Here is a 14,927-nt window from a genome sequence, read left to right as displayed (position 1 = left end):
GCCCCCAAATCCCATCAGCCAAATGTAGTCCTTTTGTTGTAGGACCAGAGACAGAAACTCTCAAAGCCCATCAGATTCCTGCTGCCACTCTGCATGTGAATTCCAGCAGGCAGGCTGAGCATTCACTCTGGCTGTTACCAGCAGCAGGCTCCTGGGGAGAACAGGTAAAGTTGTTTCGCACATCTCCTGCAGACAGGACATGAGGAGGTGCACTGCACAGCACAGAGACAGCGTGGTAGCAGGAATGCAGTGCTGGAGCTGTACTGGTGTTGCAGTGGGCTGGCATTTCCAGCAGCACAGACTTCAACAAGCTGGGTATGCACTGCAGAGCCTGGGGCTCACCGAGCCCCTGGAGGGGCTTCACTCTGTGCTGCTTCCTGCTGCTTCACACACCTTGTGAAAAATACTTAATTCTTCCCGAAAATGGTGTGCAAAATGCAAAAGCCTGAGGAGATCCAAGCAGCCTGAGAAATGTCCTCAAGGAGAGCAAACCAAGGAAATAAGGAGTTACAGAAACAAACCAATAAAGTAAAATTACTGTGGGGAATTTAATCACCCAGGAGACAGGAAATTTAAGGCTATGGTACCCATGACAACTACTATTTGTCCACAGTGTATGGAACATTAACCTTACCTCCATATGCGGAAACAGAAGAAATTATGGGACATATCAGGTATGAATGCATATTTCATGCACAGGGGACTCTTTGAGGGCTACTGTGGAAGCAATAATTAAATTTTCTGACTGCAAAGCAAGTAGGTTCATGCACAAGCAGCTCTTCTGAGACACGAGAGAACATTACCAGACAGAGCTCCCAGCTCACCCCCATGGCTTAGGCAGGGAAGATTCAAGGTCTCGGTTTGGTCACAGCATCATCATCTCCTGCCTTGTAAGCTTCTGGCTGCAGTTCAGACTTTGTTTTGAGAATTGCCATCTGTTGATTTAGGAAATGTTGTGATGTTTCTTTCAGTTCTTGGGTCAACAAGGATTCTGCATTTCTTGTATGTTTTCCTTCTGAGCAACTAAAGCAACATCCATCCTTCAGCAAGGCAGAAGTCCAGTTCCTGCTGGGTGATCAGTTTACTCGAATGCGAGAACCAGATTATTGCTGAGTTAGACAGCAAACAAGTTATCAAAACCTGAGAGAGTTTTGCGCTTGTCTTGAACTGAATTTTAACCCCTGGCTGGATACTGTGGAGTCAGATTACTTACAGAAAGAGCCAAAAGCAAAGCAGCCAGATAGACAGCAACTCTTTGAGTGGAACTGCTGTCCCTAAAGTCTCAATTTCTACGTGATCTTAGACAATTGCTGACTGGTATATCTATTACTGCTAAAATTTGGAAGACAAGATTTATGAATATAGAAGCAAACAGCAAAAGTGTAGCAGCTGAGAAAACTAATTGCTATGAGGTGGGAAGGGGGGCTATTGAAACAAGAGGTTTTTAACAATAAAAGTTAATTCTATCTTTTGTCACTGCCAGAGGACACAGAAGCAGACAGTCCACTTGGTTATGACCTATCACTAGCTGACTTTGGAGGTGCCAATGTGCTGTTTCCTCTTTGGGCAGCTAAACCCAAGGCCCAGCATCTCCCACATGAAATTTTGCAGCAGAAGCGGGGCCAGATGCTAATCCAGCCCATCACGCTTAATAAAGTGATTTAACACATCCACAGCACCAACCAGCATAGCTCAGGTCTGACCTCTGTCACCACTTCATGGGCAGCTGCACGATGCCAAAATCCATGTGAGCCATGTTCCCAGAGGGGCTGCTGGAGTCAGTGCAGCAGCAGCTGCCCTCTCCAGGGCAGGCTCAGGAGCTGGGGGGTGATGGGTGCCTTCCCAGGCAGCCCATCCCTGCTCGGTGGGTTTGGGGGGCTCTCTGCTCCGTGGGGCTCCCTCCAGGGCAAGGAGGGAGCAGCTTCACACAGTGAAACTCTTCCCAAGCAGCAGCATCTTCAGGCAGCACCCTGCCAGAGGGCTTCCATCCAGTAGTTTTGGACATATTTAACCGAGTCAAGGCCACATTTCTTTAGCAGCGATTCAAAGTGAGGAGATCTCCCGTTGTGAGAAAGGCTGGTGTTTCTTTCACCTGCACTTTGAAATAAGAGTGCTCCCATGAACTCCTTCTGCCAGGAAAACATCTCAGGGCTGTCCCAGCCCACAGGCCGAGCCAAGCTGAAGGCATGGCTGGGACAAAGAGCCCAAGTGCACTCTGCACAGCCTGGGTAACACTTGTAGCCTGGACACGTGGTGAGCAGAAAGCACAGTGCCTCTCCATGGCTGACCTACTTAGAGGTCAGGCTTGCCCAGGGGCTCTGAACCATGTCCCGTGGGCTGCTCACCGCTCAGATATGTGGTACTTCACATTCTGCTCACCCCCCTATTTCTTGCTGAAGTCCCTGAAAACCTCAGAGTCAGCTCTGTACAAAGGCTGATGGCCCCTCACCAGCAACAGCTCCCTGGTTGGAAACTCCCCACAGGGCCATAAAAGCCAGAAAGAAACACTTTCACGGGAAGGAAAAAAGTATGAGGCGCCCTTCTTGTAAATGCCCACTGAGGGCAGCACCAGGAGGGTACCAGGGTTAGCCCAGCTGATCAAGAGCCATGTGATAACACCAGCGTCCTTCATGCAACATCCTGCTCCAGGGAAGGAGGGGACTCCCAGCAGCAGCTTTTCCCTTTGATCTTGGAGGCACAGGCATGCTCCTGCAGCAGGGTTTTCATAACTATTGCAAACACCAGACCAGTTTCAGGAGGGCTGGGCTGAAATCACCGACCCCATTTCCAGAGAGTGGTTAATAACCTTGGATTCTTCTCAGTGTGTCTTAAATATGAGATGTTCCTCAGCAGGGAGAAATCGGGATTTGATGCTGCACAGAAATGAATAGCTGAACTACCCAAGTCTTGAGAAGTGGCTCTGCATACGTTTTCACAGAAGTCATGGCAGGCTCTGGAATTAATCAGGCCAGAAACCACCAATATATCTACATGCTAACCTGAGCTGAGGCAGGTTTGAATACTGCTGAAAAATCCCAGCCTGTGAATGATTTCCATTCCTGAATCTCTGCCCTGCTGTTTATGGAAAGGCAAAGAAGTACAGTGATGAGGTAAATGTGTTTATGAATGCACTACTGTTACCTTTCTACTCTAACAACTTACAGGAATTACTTTACTACCCTTATTTATTGCTAATCAAGCTCAGCACTGGGGGAGGAGAAGGAATAAATTCTGCCGCAAAGTTTGTGCTAAGTCATTTTTTCTTCATCACATGAAAGCCATAGCCCAGGCAGTCTCATTTGAAGCCTTTTAATGGTTAGAAATATCCCTTTTCTAGGAGTTTGCTCTTCTTTCTTAGGAGTGCCCATATTTTAGTCAGCACCTCTTCTGCAGAGCAGCAAGAGCAGCCTGAGCTGCAGCAGAGCAGCAAAGTCCAAGGGCTCAGCAAGCTCCCCTGAACTCCTGTTTGAAGAGTTTCCTCAAAAGCTGCACCAGCTACTTTGCCAGCTAATCTTTCCAGCCTGCAGCTACAGAGCAAAGCATAGCTGTGGACCTGTGTCAAAGGTACATTTGTTAACACATTTCCCCTGGAGTGCTAATTAACATTTACATCAAGTACTATGAGAGTGAAAAAGCTTCAACACAAACACACACTGCAGGGAAATGTGGAGAGTAGTGTACTGTTTGCCCTTCAGGAGCTGGTGAAAATCCAGTTTGTTTTGTAATCCTCTGTTCTCTAAAATCAGATATTTCTTCAAGTTAATAACTAACCAATTCTTTTTCATTTAAAAACCTCTAAGTGCATTTAGAATTGTATGACAGCAAGGCCCTGCTGGCCCCGGTGCAAGCCAGCCCACGTGCAGGTCTCTGTGCTCAGCCACAGCACAGGCACAGCCCAGGCTAACCACAGAAAATGACAGTATTTTATGATTTTATAATAAATATAAACAGAAAGAACATCAACACACTTTTGCTTAAGATTCAACCCTCTTAAACTAAACACTAAGATAGGAAACACAAACAGAAATATTTGTAGCTGGATCTTCAATTACCACATTTTGGGATGCTGACAAAAAGCTCTAATGAGTAACACTTGTACCCACAATGAGAGGCAGACAAAGTTATTTGAAAACACAAATTTGCACTTGAAAGATGCGAAGGCAGTTGCTGAACAGCTGAATTATGAGCTATTCTCAATATTATTTCTCAATACTTATTGAGAAATAAATGTGCTATCACAGTGAAGTAAAAATTTTAAGACTGCAACCAATATAACTAAAATATGGTTGAAAAAAATCCTCTAGATATTTCCCAGGGCAAGAGGAAGATTTTTCTATTTTTTAAAGGAAAAACTAGAAATTATCAGGTTTACAGAAAGAAAATCATATTCTATGAGCCACAAAACAATAGTATGTAAATCTCCACCTACTCTGTGAACTTTTAAGCCATGGTAGAGTGCATGTTGTTATTCAAGATATTCTCTCCTGCTACAACCATGCATCCTGCCCAGGCTCCCATGAATCTGTGTCTAAAAAAGCACCAATAGGCACACTGGCAGATGTAGTAAAAACTGACTGAGCACACACTACTCCCAGAAATCAGTTTCTAGCCCTCTGCCTCCACAGAAATCAGGATCTGAGATGAGTAATATATACTACAAAAACACAGACTTTCTGCTTTTTGATTGCAAACTGCTCTAGAGTTCTGTGAACATATTTGTTATTGTTGCCAAATATTTGGGGTGAATAATTTTCGGCCTTCATGTTTACAACTGCTCTCGTTGTTTTATCCCTTTTTCCTTTTTTTCTTTTTTTTTTTTTTTTTGTGCTGCTTCTGCCTTTTAACTGGATATCCAGCTTTGTAGACAAAAAAAAATAAGTGTGGCAGCCAGCAAATGCAGCAGCAGTTTTTTTAGTTTTTGTTAGTCAGGCTGAAGTGAAGGACCCTCAGCACTGATGAGAATGATTGTCTGGGCAGTGCCATGGGAGATGCACCAAGCAATCAATGCTGAGATGTTCCAACAGAACAAGGTGTTTGTGTTTCTTCTGCTTGACCAGCTCTTCAAACTTCCTTTCATTAGATACACATGTCTGTATTCACTAAGAATATTTTTCAATAAGTAGCAAGCACTCAGATATTTTCAGATTTCCAGTTTCCTTAGTTCCCTTGGTTTCCAGTAACTCCTATGAAGAAAAGGCAATACTGAGCTCAAATCTAGACTGGCACATTTCTGACGTGACCTCCCAGAGACTCCTCCATAGCACAAATGGCTGGACTGAAATCCTGGCCTCAGCACAGGCAACAGAAAATCTTCCACCAGTCCCCTCCAAAACTTGTGAAGATAACAAACCCCAGTATTTTTGGGGAGAACCAAAATGGAAGTAGAATGTCCAACCTCCAAAATGCTAATGGTTTAATTTCAAGTAACAGGATGAGATTAATATAAACACGCTAACCTTTCCAAACTGGAAATCTTTCAAACATCGAGCACAGGAATCAACAAGGTGGTTTTTTTCAGGCAGGATGTCAGAGTTACCCCCGTGGTTATATGTGAGCCGAGGACAATGTTATTACATGAGATCAAATTACAAACACAAGCAAACAGAAAACAATCTCTGAACGTCACTGCTGGGATTTGACAAGAAGCACAGCTGACCCATTCGGGAGGCTGAATGCTCTCGAGTGAGCTCTGGGGGAGTAGGAGGAATTGCTGCTGGACACGGAGTTCCATGCAATTAAATTGTCAATTTGTTTGCCCAAGTTAATGCTTATCTCACCCTGTGCTTGCTATGGTTTTACTCAACATATTTGACCTGCAAATCTTAAAGCAGTGGCTTTGCTAAAATTATATGAAGTTTCTGGATTCTCCAAGCACCTAAAAAAAACTATTTTGGTCGTTTCCACAGCACAGAAACCTACAGTTACTCAGATATTTGAAACTTCCAGTGAGGTGGATGACAGACGCTTAACCACACACATCACCATTTCATTTCTGTTCCTAATGTTTAGCACAGCCTTGCTCTAAGGAATTTGTGAAGTTGTTTACAAAGCTGATGCAGAGGTTGCATTCAGTCTGGTCCAAGGGCAATGGTTTACTGAAGTCACTTGTAAACAGCAGAAAGATAATATTTTCTGTGACTGAGGAAGGAGGGGGAATAAAAGTTCTCACCTTGCACCAAGGACCATTAGAGACAGAGCTGGTTTCCAAAATATCTGCTCCTTCATTTTCTTCCATGTCTGATTAGTTGCAAAACTTTGTTCTCCAATGAAAAGCATTAAATCATCATCCAAGCAAAAGCAAAGCAAACCATGCAGGCTCCAGTATCCCAGTTTGTGAAAGCCCTGCAATAAGTCACATGTCGGTTTTATGGTCACTGGTCTAATCCAAGGTTGCAGATCCTGGTTCCGTGCTGGATTTCACAGAGCTTGGCCTTTCTTTTAAGCCTCAATAGTTCCTCTTGTCAGGCATTTATCTCCTTCAGCCCTTCCTCGTGGATCCAGGTTTTCACATAACAAATGGCAAACGTTTACAGCTTCCCAGGAGAGCTGACACCGAAGCTCTGATCATCTCAGGAGAAGCTGACAGCAGAGTGAAGTACGTGGCCACACCTCTCTGCTGCCAGAGCTGGCCTAGACCATAAAATCACAAGCAAGGTCACCCAGCAACCAACCATTCAACGTCACTACAGTAATAAAGCCAACTTACATTCAACTTCTTGCTTGGGTAGATAAATATTTTTATTAGAAGAAAGAAGCCTGGAGAAGATGATCGATGCAAAGCTTTCAGCCGACATTCACGGGCCACGTACAAACCCACAAGGCTCTGTTTGTGAATGCCAGTGGGGTCAAACCCCTAAGCATTTTTCCCTAAGGATGCATAGACCCTGTACCCCAGTGGGCTGGGTGGGTAACGTCCACAGGATATTCTTCAGCAGAGATCACAAGTTCCCATCCAGGTGCCCACAAGACTTTCATCTGCCACATGCTCAGCTTTAAAAAGTTCCACTCACGCTCAAAAGTCTACATAAAATAGGGATGAATTTACAAAATAGCCTCCATTCCCTGCCAGAGTCAGTAAAAATCAGGTCATACCACAAGATTGCATACAGGAGCTTTCTCAAGCAAATGGAGTATTTTCCTCAGGAGCAACCATGTACCTGAAGGAGCACACTCAGTTTAGGAAGTGACGTTTCTCTCCAAACAGACGTACACGTTAGAGAGAAGGGCTACAATAAATATAAATAAAAGCAGATAACAAATGATCGACCCTCTTTGTTCTGTTTGCACTGTGTATCAGGCAGTGCTGCTGCAGATAGCTGGTGCCCTAAAATTTCGAAACCAACTGTGATCTCTGACATCTATTCAGAGACAAACATGGCTTCATTTTCAGGGCAGCCTCTTGGTCTGCCTCAGGAAAGGCCTCTCTTTAAAGACAAAGAGAGGAATCCAGGGTCACTGGCTACTCTGGGAAATTAAGGCCACTTTCCTCCCTCTCTGATATGCAACTTTTCTTTCTATATGGCAGGAAACAATTATTTTTTTTTTTGAGGGGGAGAGTGGCAACTGTGCAGGAAGATTAAAGTTAATTCTATTCAAATATAAAATATTCTAATCCAATGCTCATATTGGCAGCATCATTGAAAATTGGCCATACAGGAATCTGATTTTTAGACCTCTTTCTGCCACTGACTCACAAAGGGCATAAGTGATTTGGTTGAGATCACATGCTCAATTATCCTCATTATTAGTCATATAGGATTTCATGAGATATTTCTCAACAGTTTTTGAGCAGGTTGAGATTACAGTTTATCAAAACTGTCAGTAAGTGGAAGTGTCTGTCTGGTTGGGACAGAATAGCTGCAGGCCCTCAAACACTGAGTAGGGTATATCTGACAGAGCCCAGTGTACACATTGCTTGATTATGTATTTATGTCAAGGAAGTGAAGACAAATGTGACCAAAAAAAAAGGCAAGAATCATGAGGTGTGTCTTTAGGGAGAGAGCAAAGCAAAAGATGAGTGCAGACTGGGAAACCAGCAACTCAGCTTGTCTCTACCGCTGGGTTTGTGATTTCAAGAGGTAAATCAAAAGCCCTGTGCCTCAGTTTCCCCTCCTATGCTGTGAGACCAGCAATACTCAGCATTAGTATCTTAACCAGCAAACAGTGCACTGGAGATGTTCAGTATCTTCTCAAACTTGCACCTCTTTCTACTGACAGGCAGGCTACTTTATGATTTGCCCACAGAAACTCAAGGAAAAGCAAAGCTGGCTTAGCCCCACATGCACAAGTGCAGCAACACACTGCAGCAGCACAGCTGAGCAAGTTTTGTCTCTTTTGAAATCATTCACGTGAGCTCACTGTCCAAACCAGCAGATAACCAGGTGAGGTACTCCCTACCCAGCTAGAAGACTCTGCTATAAATATTCACCAAGTTTAAATGTCTCTTTCTGTGATTTTGTACGCCCAGGTCATTTTCTGAGAGCCAAAGAGCTTTCCCAGTCCAGAACCCCCGGGCTCTCAGTCCTGGCTCCCAGGGCACCTCTGGCCAGCCCTCCCTGCCTAGCTGGGAGCCAGCTCAGCCTCAGGCAGGCTGTGGGACAGGGATGGGGGGGGGGGGGGGGGGGACTGCAGCAATCCTTGCCCCAGTTATTCACAAGGGCTGTTTATTACAGCAGCTTCAAGGACCCTTCCCCCCCCCCCCCCATTCCTTTCATTCTCTTGGGCAAAAAAAGCTCTGATCATCAATTGCCATTTGAATGTTAAGAGAGCAGGCAAGGGGCCTGCCTGAAATATCAAATTGCTTTGCATTTTGTTTTTTCTCTGGTTTCTCTTTGCAGGTCACCCATCCAGTGACATATTAGCTATGTTCCAGAGTAGGCAAACCCAGCCTTCTGAAGTTTGCTAGCATTAAATACCAGGCAAAAGCGCTGTAACTCATTATCCACGTAGGTGTCCATGTTATGTCTTCTGCTTTGATGACATTCTGTGGCAGTAATTTTCACAGGTTTTTTTTGGTTTTGAATTGGCCATTTCCTAATTTAAAACAGCAATCAAAGGAAACACTTTCCACTTACGCAGCATAACATAAGATAAACTTTCCTATGGTTGCTGTAGAGAAGCAAACTCACAAGGTTTTCAGCTTCAACCTTTAGTGTAAACCAGACATCTGTTTCGAGTTGTGTCAGATCACAGGAAGGATAGCCCACAGCTTGGTTTACTCCAAACTAATTTAGGAAATCAGAACTCTCCCCATGGATGAGTCACGAGCTTCTTGGGCAATGACAGGCCAGACACATTTGTCTCTGCAGCCTGGTGGTTTTCCCTGTAACACGGGTGAGGGCTCTTTCCCCCATCTGGAGGTGACTTGCAGCTGGAGGATGTAGCCCCAATACCAAACTCGCTTGTGCATCTGCAGTCCTGATGTCAAAGTCCACCAGGAAAGGAAATAAAGGATGAAAAAGAAAAGGGAAAGTGCAGAATGGGTCTAAAGATGGCTTTGAAGTGCAGCCCAGGAGCGGAGATCAGGAAGTGAGAGCTGTAATTGCAGCTGGGTATCAGTTTCCTTTTTTATTTCGGGATCGCCCACAGCCTGCTGGAGTTTGTCCCTCAGAAGGCAGGCAGGAGCAACACTCACCTCTGCAGGAGAACAGGAGCTGCTGGTAAATGAAGAACCACAGAGACAAAACAGCTCTTTGCGTTTCTAACGCAGAGGCAAACAGAAAGTACCTTGAACATGTCTGAAATGACTTTTACTGCTTCTGGACCAGATGGGAAAGCTAAAAACTGTTTCTTATTTTGCTTCCTAAGGAAGTTGCACTGTATTGCTTGTGAGCTCTGCCTGAGTTCCTTGAAATGGGCCAGATTCAAGTAAACTCAATAGAGAGGAGACATCAGGCTCACAAAAGCAGGTGGTCCAGCAGACCAGAGAGGTCCTGCAAATATCCCCAGAGTAGGAGACTCTAGGCTGAGCTCAGGCCATCAAGGGGAGGCACAGTGTCACAGACAGGGGCATTTGACATCAGTCTGGGGCAGGTTTATTCCAAGCTGCCTTGAGCCTGGCCGTGCTGGCCTTTAGTGACGCCCCAGCACTGTTCAGACTTCACCAAACTGCAACTGCATGTTCAGCTGCTCACATGGTGGGTGCAAACATAGATCTGGGACCTCAGATCTGGCTGGCCCTTGACCCAAGCTCTGGAAAGGCTCCCCTTCATGGAAGCTGCCCTGGCCTGGCACTTCCAAGCTGCTGCCTCAAGCAGCTGTGTCAGAACAGGTTAATAGACATCCCGCTGTAACTTTAATGCTATTAGCCAACATTAAACAAAGGTTTAATTTTTTTTCCTTCCCAAGATAAGCTGCAAGGCAGGGATCAGGGCTGCTGTGAGAAAACATGGACTCTTGGTATAGTGAAATAAACCTGTTTGTTCCGATTACAAAAGGCTGTGAGCTGAACTCTGGGGCCCAAGTTATCAGGGAAAGGACAGCATCTTGAAGACCATTGCAAAGGATTTAGGTTTTGGAATTTGCTAGGCATACCTTGAGTGTTTGACCATAATAAATCTTTTCTTGTTTAGGAAAGAAATCTCATTTTTCATGATATTGTGCTTATCTTTTAGCAGAAGCAGGAGCAGGATATGATTATGCTGGTGTTTGCAGACAGCAGTGGTGCACTACAGCCTCTCAGCTTCTCAGTGAAGAAAATAAGCTACAATTGTGAAATCATTGCCTAACAATTGATAAGGACAACTGCTGCAATCCTCTCCCTGCCTCCCCTTGGCCAGCATCCCAATTACCACATTACTGGATATATAGAAAAAAGAATGGCAGTGTGGTTAAAGTACAAGACACACATATAAAAGACAGAGAATTTATCTCCATGTCTAGTCTGGTTTCCTCTTTCACCTTTGGCCAAGTAATTCAGTCTTTGCAATAGTTCTTTTTCCTCCTTTCATGACAATATTTACCATCTTTCTGACAGCCCTTGAGTTCTCCCAAGAAATGGGGCTTTGTAAATAGGGTTGGGGGAGAAACCTGTCCCTTCAAAGAAAGCCATGTCAGGTACCTTGTACAAGGTGCTGCAGAAGACTCCTTTAGAGGCCTTTGCTTTGCAGAGGAATGAGGTTTCTTCATGCCTTGTTTCAAACCAAGACCATCATTCCCATTTCACCCTTCTTTTCAAGAATTCCCTAGGCACCATAACACCTTGCAACACGAGCTGCCAGCTCTTGATGTCAGCAATCCCAAGAAAACTCCAGTCCACCACAAGATCAAAGAGATTTGGTTTCACACATTCTCACCCTGAAATGAGGAGGGATGTATGCAATTTCTCAGTCTCCAAAATTTCTGACTCTTGAGAACAGCAAGCCCACACCCTCTATTGCCAACCACACTGAAGGATGCAATGACTATTTTCGCCCATGAGAGAAAAGCCTGTGGTAAACCAAATACTTGTATGTATTAAGTATTAGATAAATACTGATGAAGTGTTAAGTAATGGTACTTTCAATGATATTTTAAAAACCCCAAATATGTTTTCACTTCCTGTTCCACTCAGGTGCCCCATGCAGTTGTACTGCTCACTAGACAGCTGCAGGACAAAACCTCACCAGCTCTGCATGAGCTGAGTAACAAAACCTGGGTCACTGAACTGTAGCTCCCCTGAACACAGTTCAGTATTACAACTAGATGGGGCCAAACTTTACCCAACACCCTATAAACATCACCCCTATAAACACCCAGCAATTATTTCAGTGCCTTGCTGACTCAGAAGTAATATAAACAAAAAAGGAAACAGGAGAGATAGCATTTGGTTTAAATTTGCTGTTCAAAAGTGCAGCACAAATGAGGTTCTACCAAGAAGATGTTTCAACTTGCAAAAGAAATAAATGTGCAATTTGCAAGCAATTCCTGCTTCTGTTGAAACTTAAATTTAGTTTGTCCTAATGACTTGGAATTTTTTAAGGGTAATGGTAATAGATTCCAGTTCATCTTAAATTCTAGTTCTTCCAAATACATTTTATATTTCTAAGAGTAAGTGGTATATATTCATTAACTGAAGGAAATACTCTAGAATTAATCTGACAGAACATGAACTGCCAAGACAGACCACATCATCCACAGAAACCTCACCTGTACTGGATCTCAATAAAATACCAGTATTTGGTCTTAATTTCTTGTTAAAAAGGAGGCATAACTGAATCCCAAGAAGGTATCTAAAAGAACAGGAAATGATCTTATAAATATGTGGCTTCTGGGCCATAATTTTAAAGCTAAAGGCTATGTCAAAACATGTGATGCTCAGCCCATGTGAGGGAGATTTAAAAAGGCAACAATTATCCTCATTTGGCCCTGATTTGATTTCTGACATGCTATATAAGCCTGAACAATCCAGCTGGCCCTTAAGGAAACATCTGAGTCCCTACACTCAGAGCCATTGTTTTCATGTGTATAGATATGAACTTTTTTGATGCTGAGAAATAATACTTTATGTATCATCACACAAATTATATCTACAGCTGGGAAAAACCTTGAGGTGTTTTCAAGGACTTTGACCAAAACGTCATCAGAAACAAGATGAGTAAACAAAGAAGGTTCTAAAACATCCCCTAGGATAGGCTGGAGGAAAGCCACTGGCGTCACAGCAGCACCCTCTAGTGCTGCTGTCACTGGGATTTGCCAGCATTTCCTGGATAAAATATGTTACTTGGTGTCAGATTAAACTTCTCTTGTCCTAGATACAGCTCACAATAAGGTCAGAATATCAACATCATCTTATGGACAAAATGAGACATGGATAACTGAGGGGACAAATCCACCATTACTAACAAATATTTTAAGAGAGAGCTTGCAATTAGCTGTGTTAACAGCACCTACAGCCCAGTAACTCCCAAATTATGGACGTGCAAAGGCAGAGATTATTTTTTGGTTGTTCAGTGGAAAAGAAATGAGCCTGGTCCCACAGACCCCAAGTCATGTAGAGACAGCCCAAAATGAACAACTGTCAGCCTGCTGTGTTTTACCCCAGGCAGCAGCGAAGCCCCATGGAGCCTCTTGCTCACTTTCCCTGGTGAGATGGGGAACTGGAAAGGTAAAAGTGACAAAGCTCATGGGTTGAAATAAACAGTTCAATGGTAAAGCAAAAGCTGTGCACACAAGGAAGGCAAAACAAGGGATCTATTCACCACTTTCCATGAGCAGGCTGTTCAGGAGAGCAAGGCTCCATCAAACCTAACAGTGACTTGAGAAGACAAACACCACCACTCCGAACATCACCTCTTCCTCCTTCTCTCCCCCATGCTTTCTATGCTGAGATAGATATCCCAGATTGTCTGGGGCATTCCTTGGGCCAGTTGGGACCAGCTGTCACAGCTCTGTTCCCTCCCAGCTCCTTGTGAGGAGCAGAAAAGGCCTTGGCCCTGTGAAAGCTCTGCTCAGCAATTACTGCAACATCTCTGTGTTATCAACACTGTTTCCAGCACAAATCCAAAACAAATCCCAAGACAAGCTACTGTGAAGAATTAGCTATGTCCCAGCCAAAACCAGCACAAAGTCACCTCAAAACAGATACAAACCCTAAGTCCATAAATGAACTAGATACTCACCTGCCACAGTGGTGAACATAAAAAGATGAAGGCAAGATTGAGCATGTGAAACAGGGTGGGCAAGACACCGTACTTGAGAAGAAAAAGGTTCAGCAGGACTTTACAAAAACAGTTAATACTCTCCTAAAGTCATGGAGCAGCTGCAAGGCAACCCAGGCACAGTGACCACCACCTTTTCTGCAGCGCATTCCCTGCAGCTGTAGGGAAAGCCCAGGAGGAATTGGGTTGCCTTAAGTGCCACACAGACACACCCACCGAAACCTGGTAACAACTCGGCCCTCATCCCATTTCATGCAATTTCCAGAATATGCTTTTCTCAAAGTGCCTCACAGGGGCCAAGGCCACAATTCTAATCACACTGGGTTTGTCACTGCAGCAACCAATGCCCCAAAAAGATGAGGTGAACATCCAAAACTCCCTAAAGTACTGGAATGTTAAGAGAGACAAGTCTGTTCCCAAACCAGTCAAGAGTTCCATGGATAAGGTAAAAGAACCCAAACAACTTGAGAAACATAATGGTGGTGTTCAAGCTGAAAGATTTGCTACTGTGTGCAAGTTTAAGATTTAAAAATAAAAAAATTAGTAAGATAAACAAAAAAACCTGGGGAAAGGCTGAAATGTTTGTAAAGCCAGAGTGTCACATATAACATGATATGAAAATATAGTCTCCTAAATCATGGAGGCACCCAGGATGCACATGTCTTATTAATCCACATTTAGCCAGTTTCTAGTGCTTTCAGCCATAGCTGGTGGTATCTTATGCCAAGCACAGACACACAGACATTTTGGCACTGCAGCATGCACAGCAATGGGAGAGATGGCCTGCTGTGTATGCTGCCCTAATGCAGCTGTCCAGCTCCAGTGCCAATAGTGAGAAACAAAGCTTGGTTAGAGGAAGACAGACAAATTTCCATTGTCTAAAAAGCCTTGATTTTAGAGAGAAAACAGACACCCTTTCTACCTTGTTAAATGCTGGCAGCTGCCTAATTACCTCTTTCCATATGTCAAAGCATTCTAGATTGTTGATATTTGACCTGTTTATCCCTACCCAACTCTCCAAAATATGGCCATACAGCTTGTATGTGAGCATATTCTGCCTGACATCTTTTCTGTCAGGGCATACTGCATTGTAAGAGTAGATTCCTCCACAGTGTAGCAAGAAATATCAGTGGTACTTTCCCCCAACAGTCACACCTCTGTGAAAAACAGAAGTAGAAACATGGTATATGAGTAATACACTACAAAGGTTTACTGCATTATACAAGAGTTTAAGATGTTACCTGTTTTACAGGGGAAAAAAATTCCATGCGGATTTTGTATCCATCCAGA

The 14,927-nt window shown here is 43.9% G+C and overlaps 1 protein-coding gene across 2 annotated transcripts in view; it reads right to left on the bottom strand.

Moving 5' to 3' along the window:
• Positions 1–14,831, bottom strand: part of LOC119705000 (high affinity cAMP-specific and IBMX-insensitive 3',5'-cyclic phosphodiesterase 8A-like) — a 161,846-nt gene extending 147,015 nt beyond the window's left edge. Inside the window, exons 1-2 of one of the 2 annotated variants that reach the window (XM_038146879.1) lie at positions 11,060–14,831; positions 6,170–6,630 (exon numbers count right to left, since the gene is read on the bottom strand). In XM_038146879.1, the coding sequence (XP_038002807.1) occupies positions 6,170–6,235 (66 nt within the window). In that variant the 5' untranslated portion in view covers positions 6,236–6,630; positions 11,060–14,831. Of the gene's footprint in view, positions 1–6,169; positions 8,593–11,059 lie in introns of those variants that run through there. The other variant, XM_038146878.1, reaches the window with a different exon arrangement.
• Positions 14,832–14,927: the final 96 nt, after the last annotated feature.

The sequence above is a fragment of the Motacilla alba genome, chromosome 10 (genome assembly GCF_015832195.1).
Source record: "Motacilla alba alba isolate MOTALB_02 chromosome 10, Motacilla_alba_V1.0_pri, whole genome shotgun sequence".
In the NCBI taxonomy this organism is placed as follows: domain Eukaryota; kingdom Metazoa; phylum Chordata; class Aves; order Passeriformes; family Motacillidae; genus Motacilla; species Motacilla alba.
This window is presented reverse-complemented; position numbering and strand designations above follow the sequence as displayed.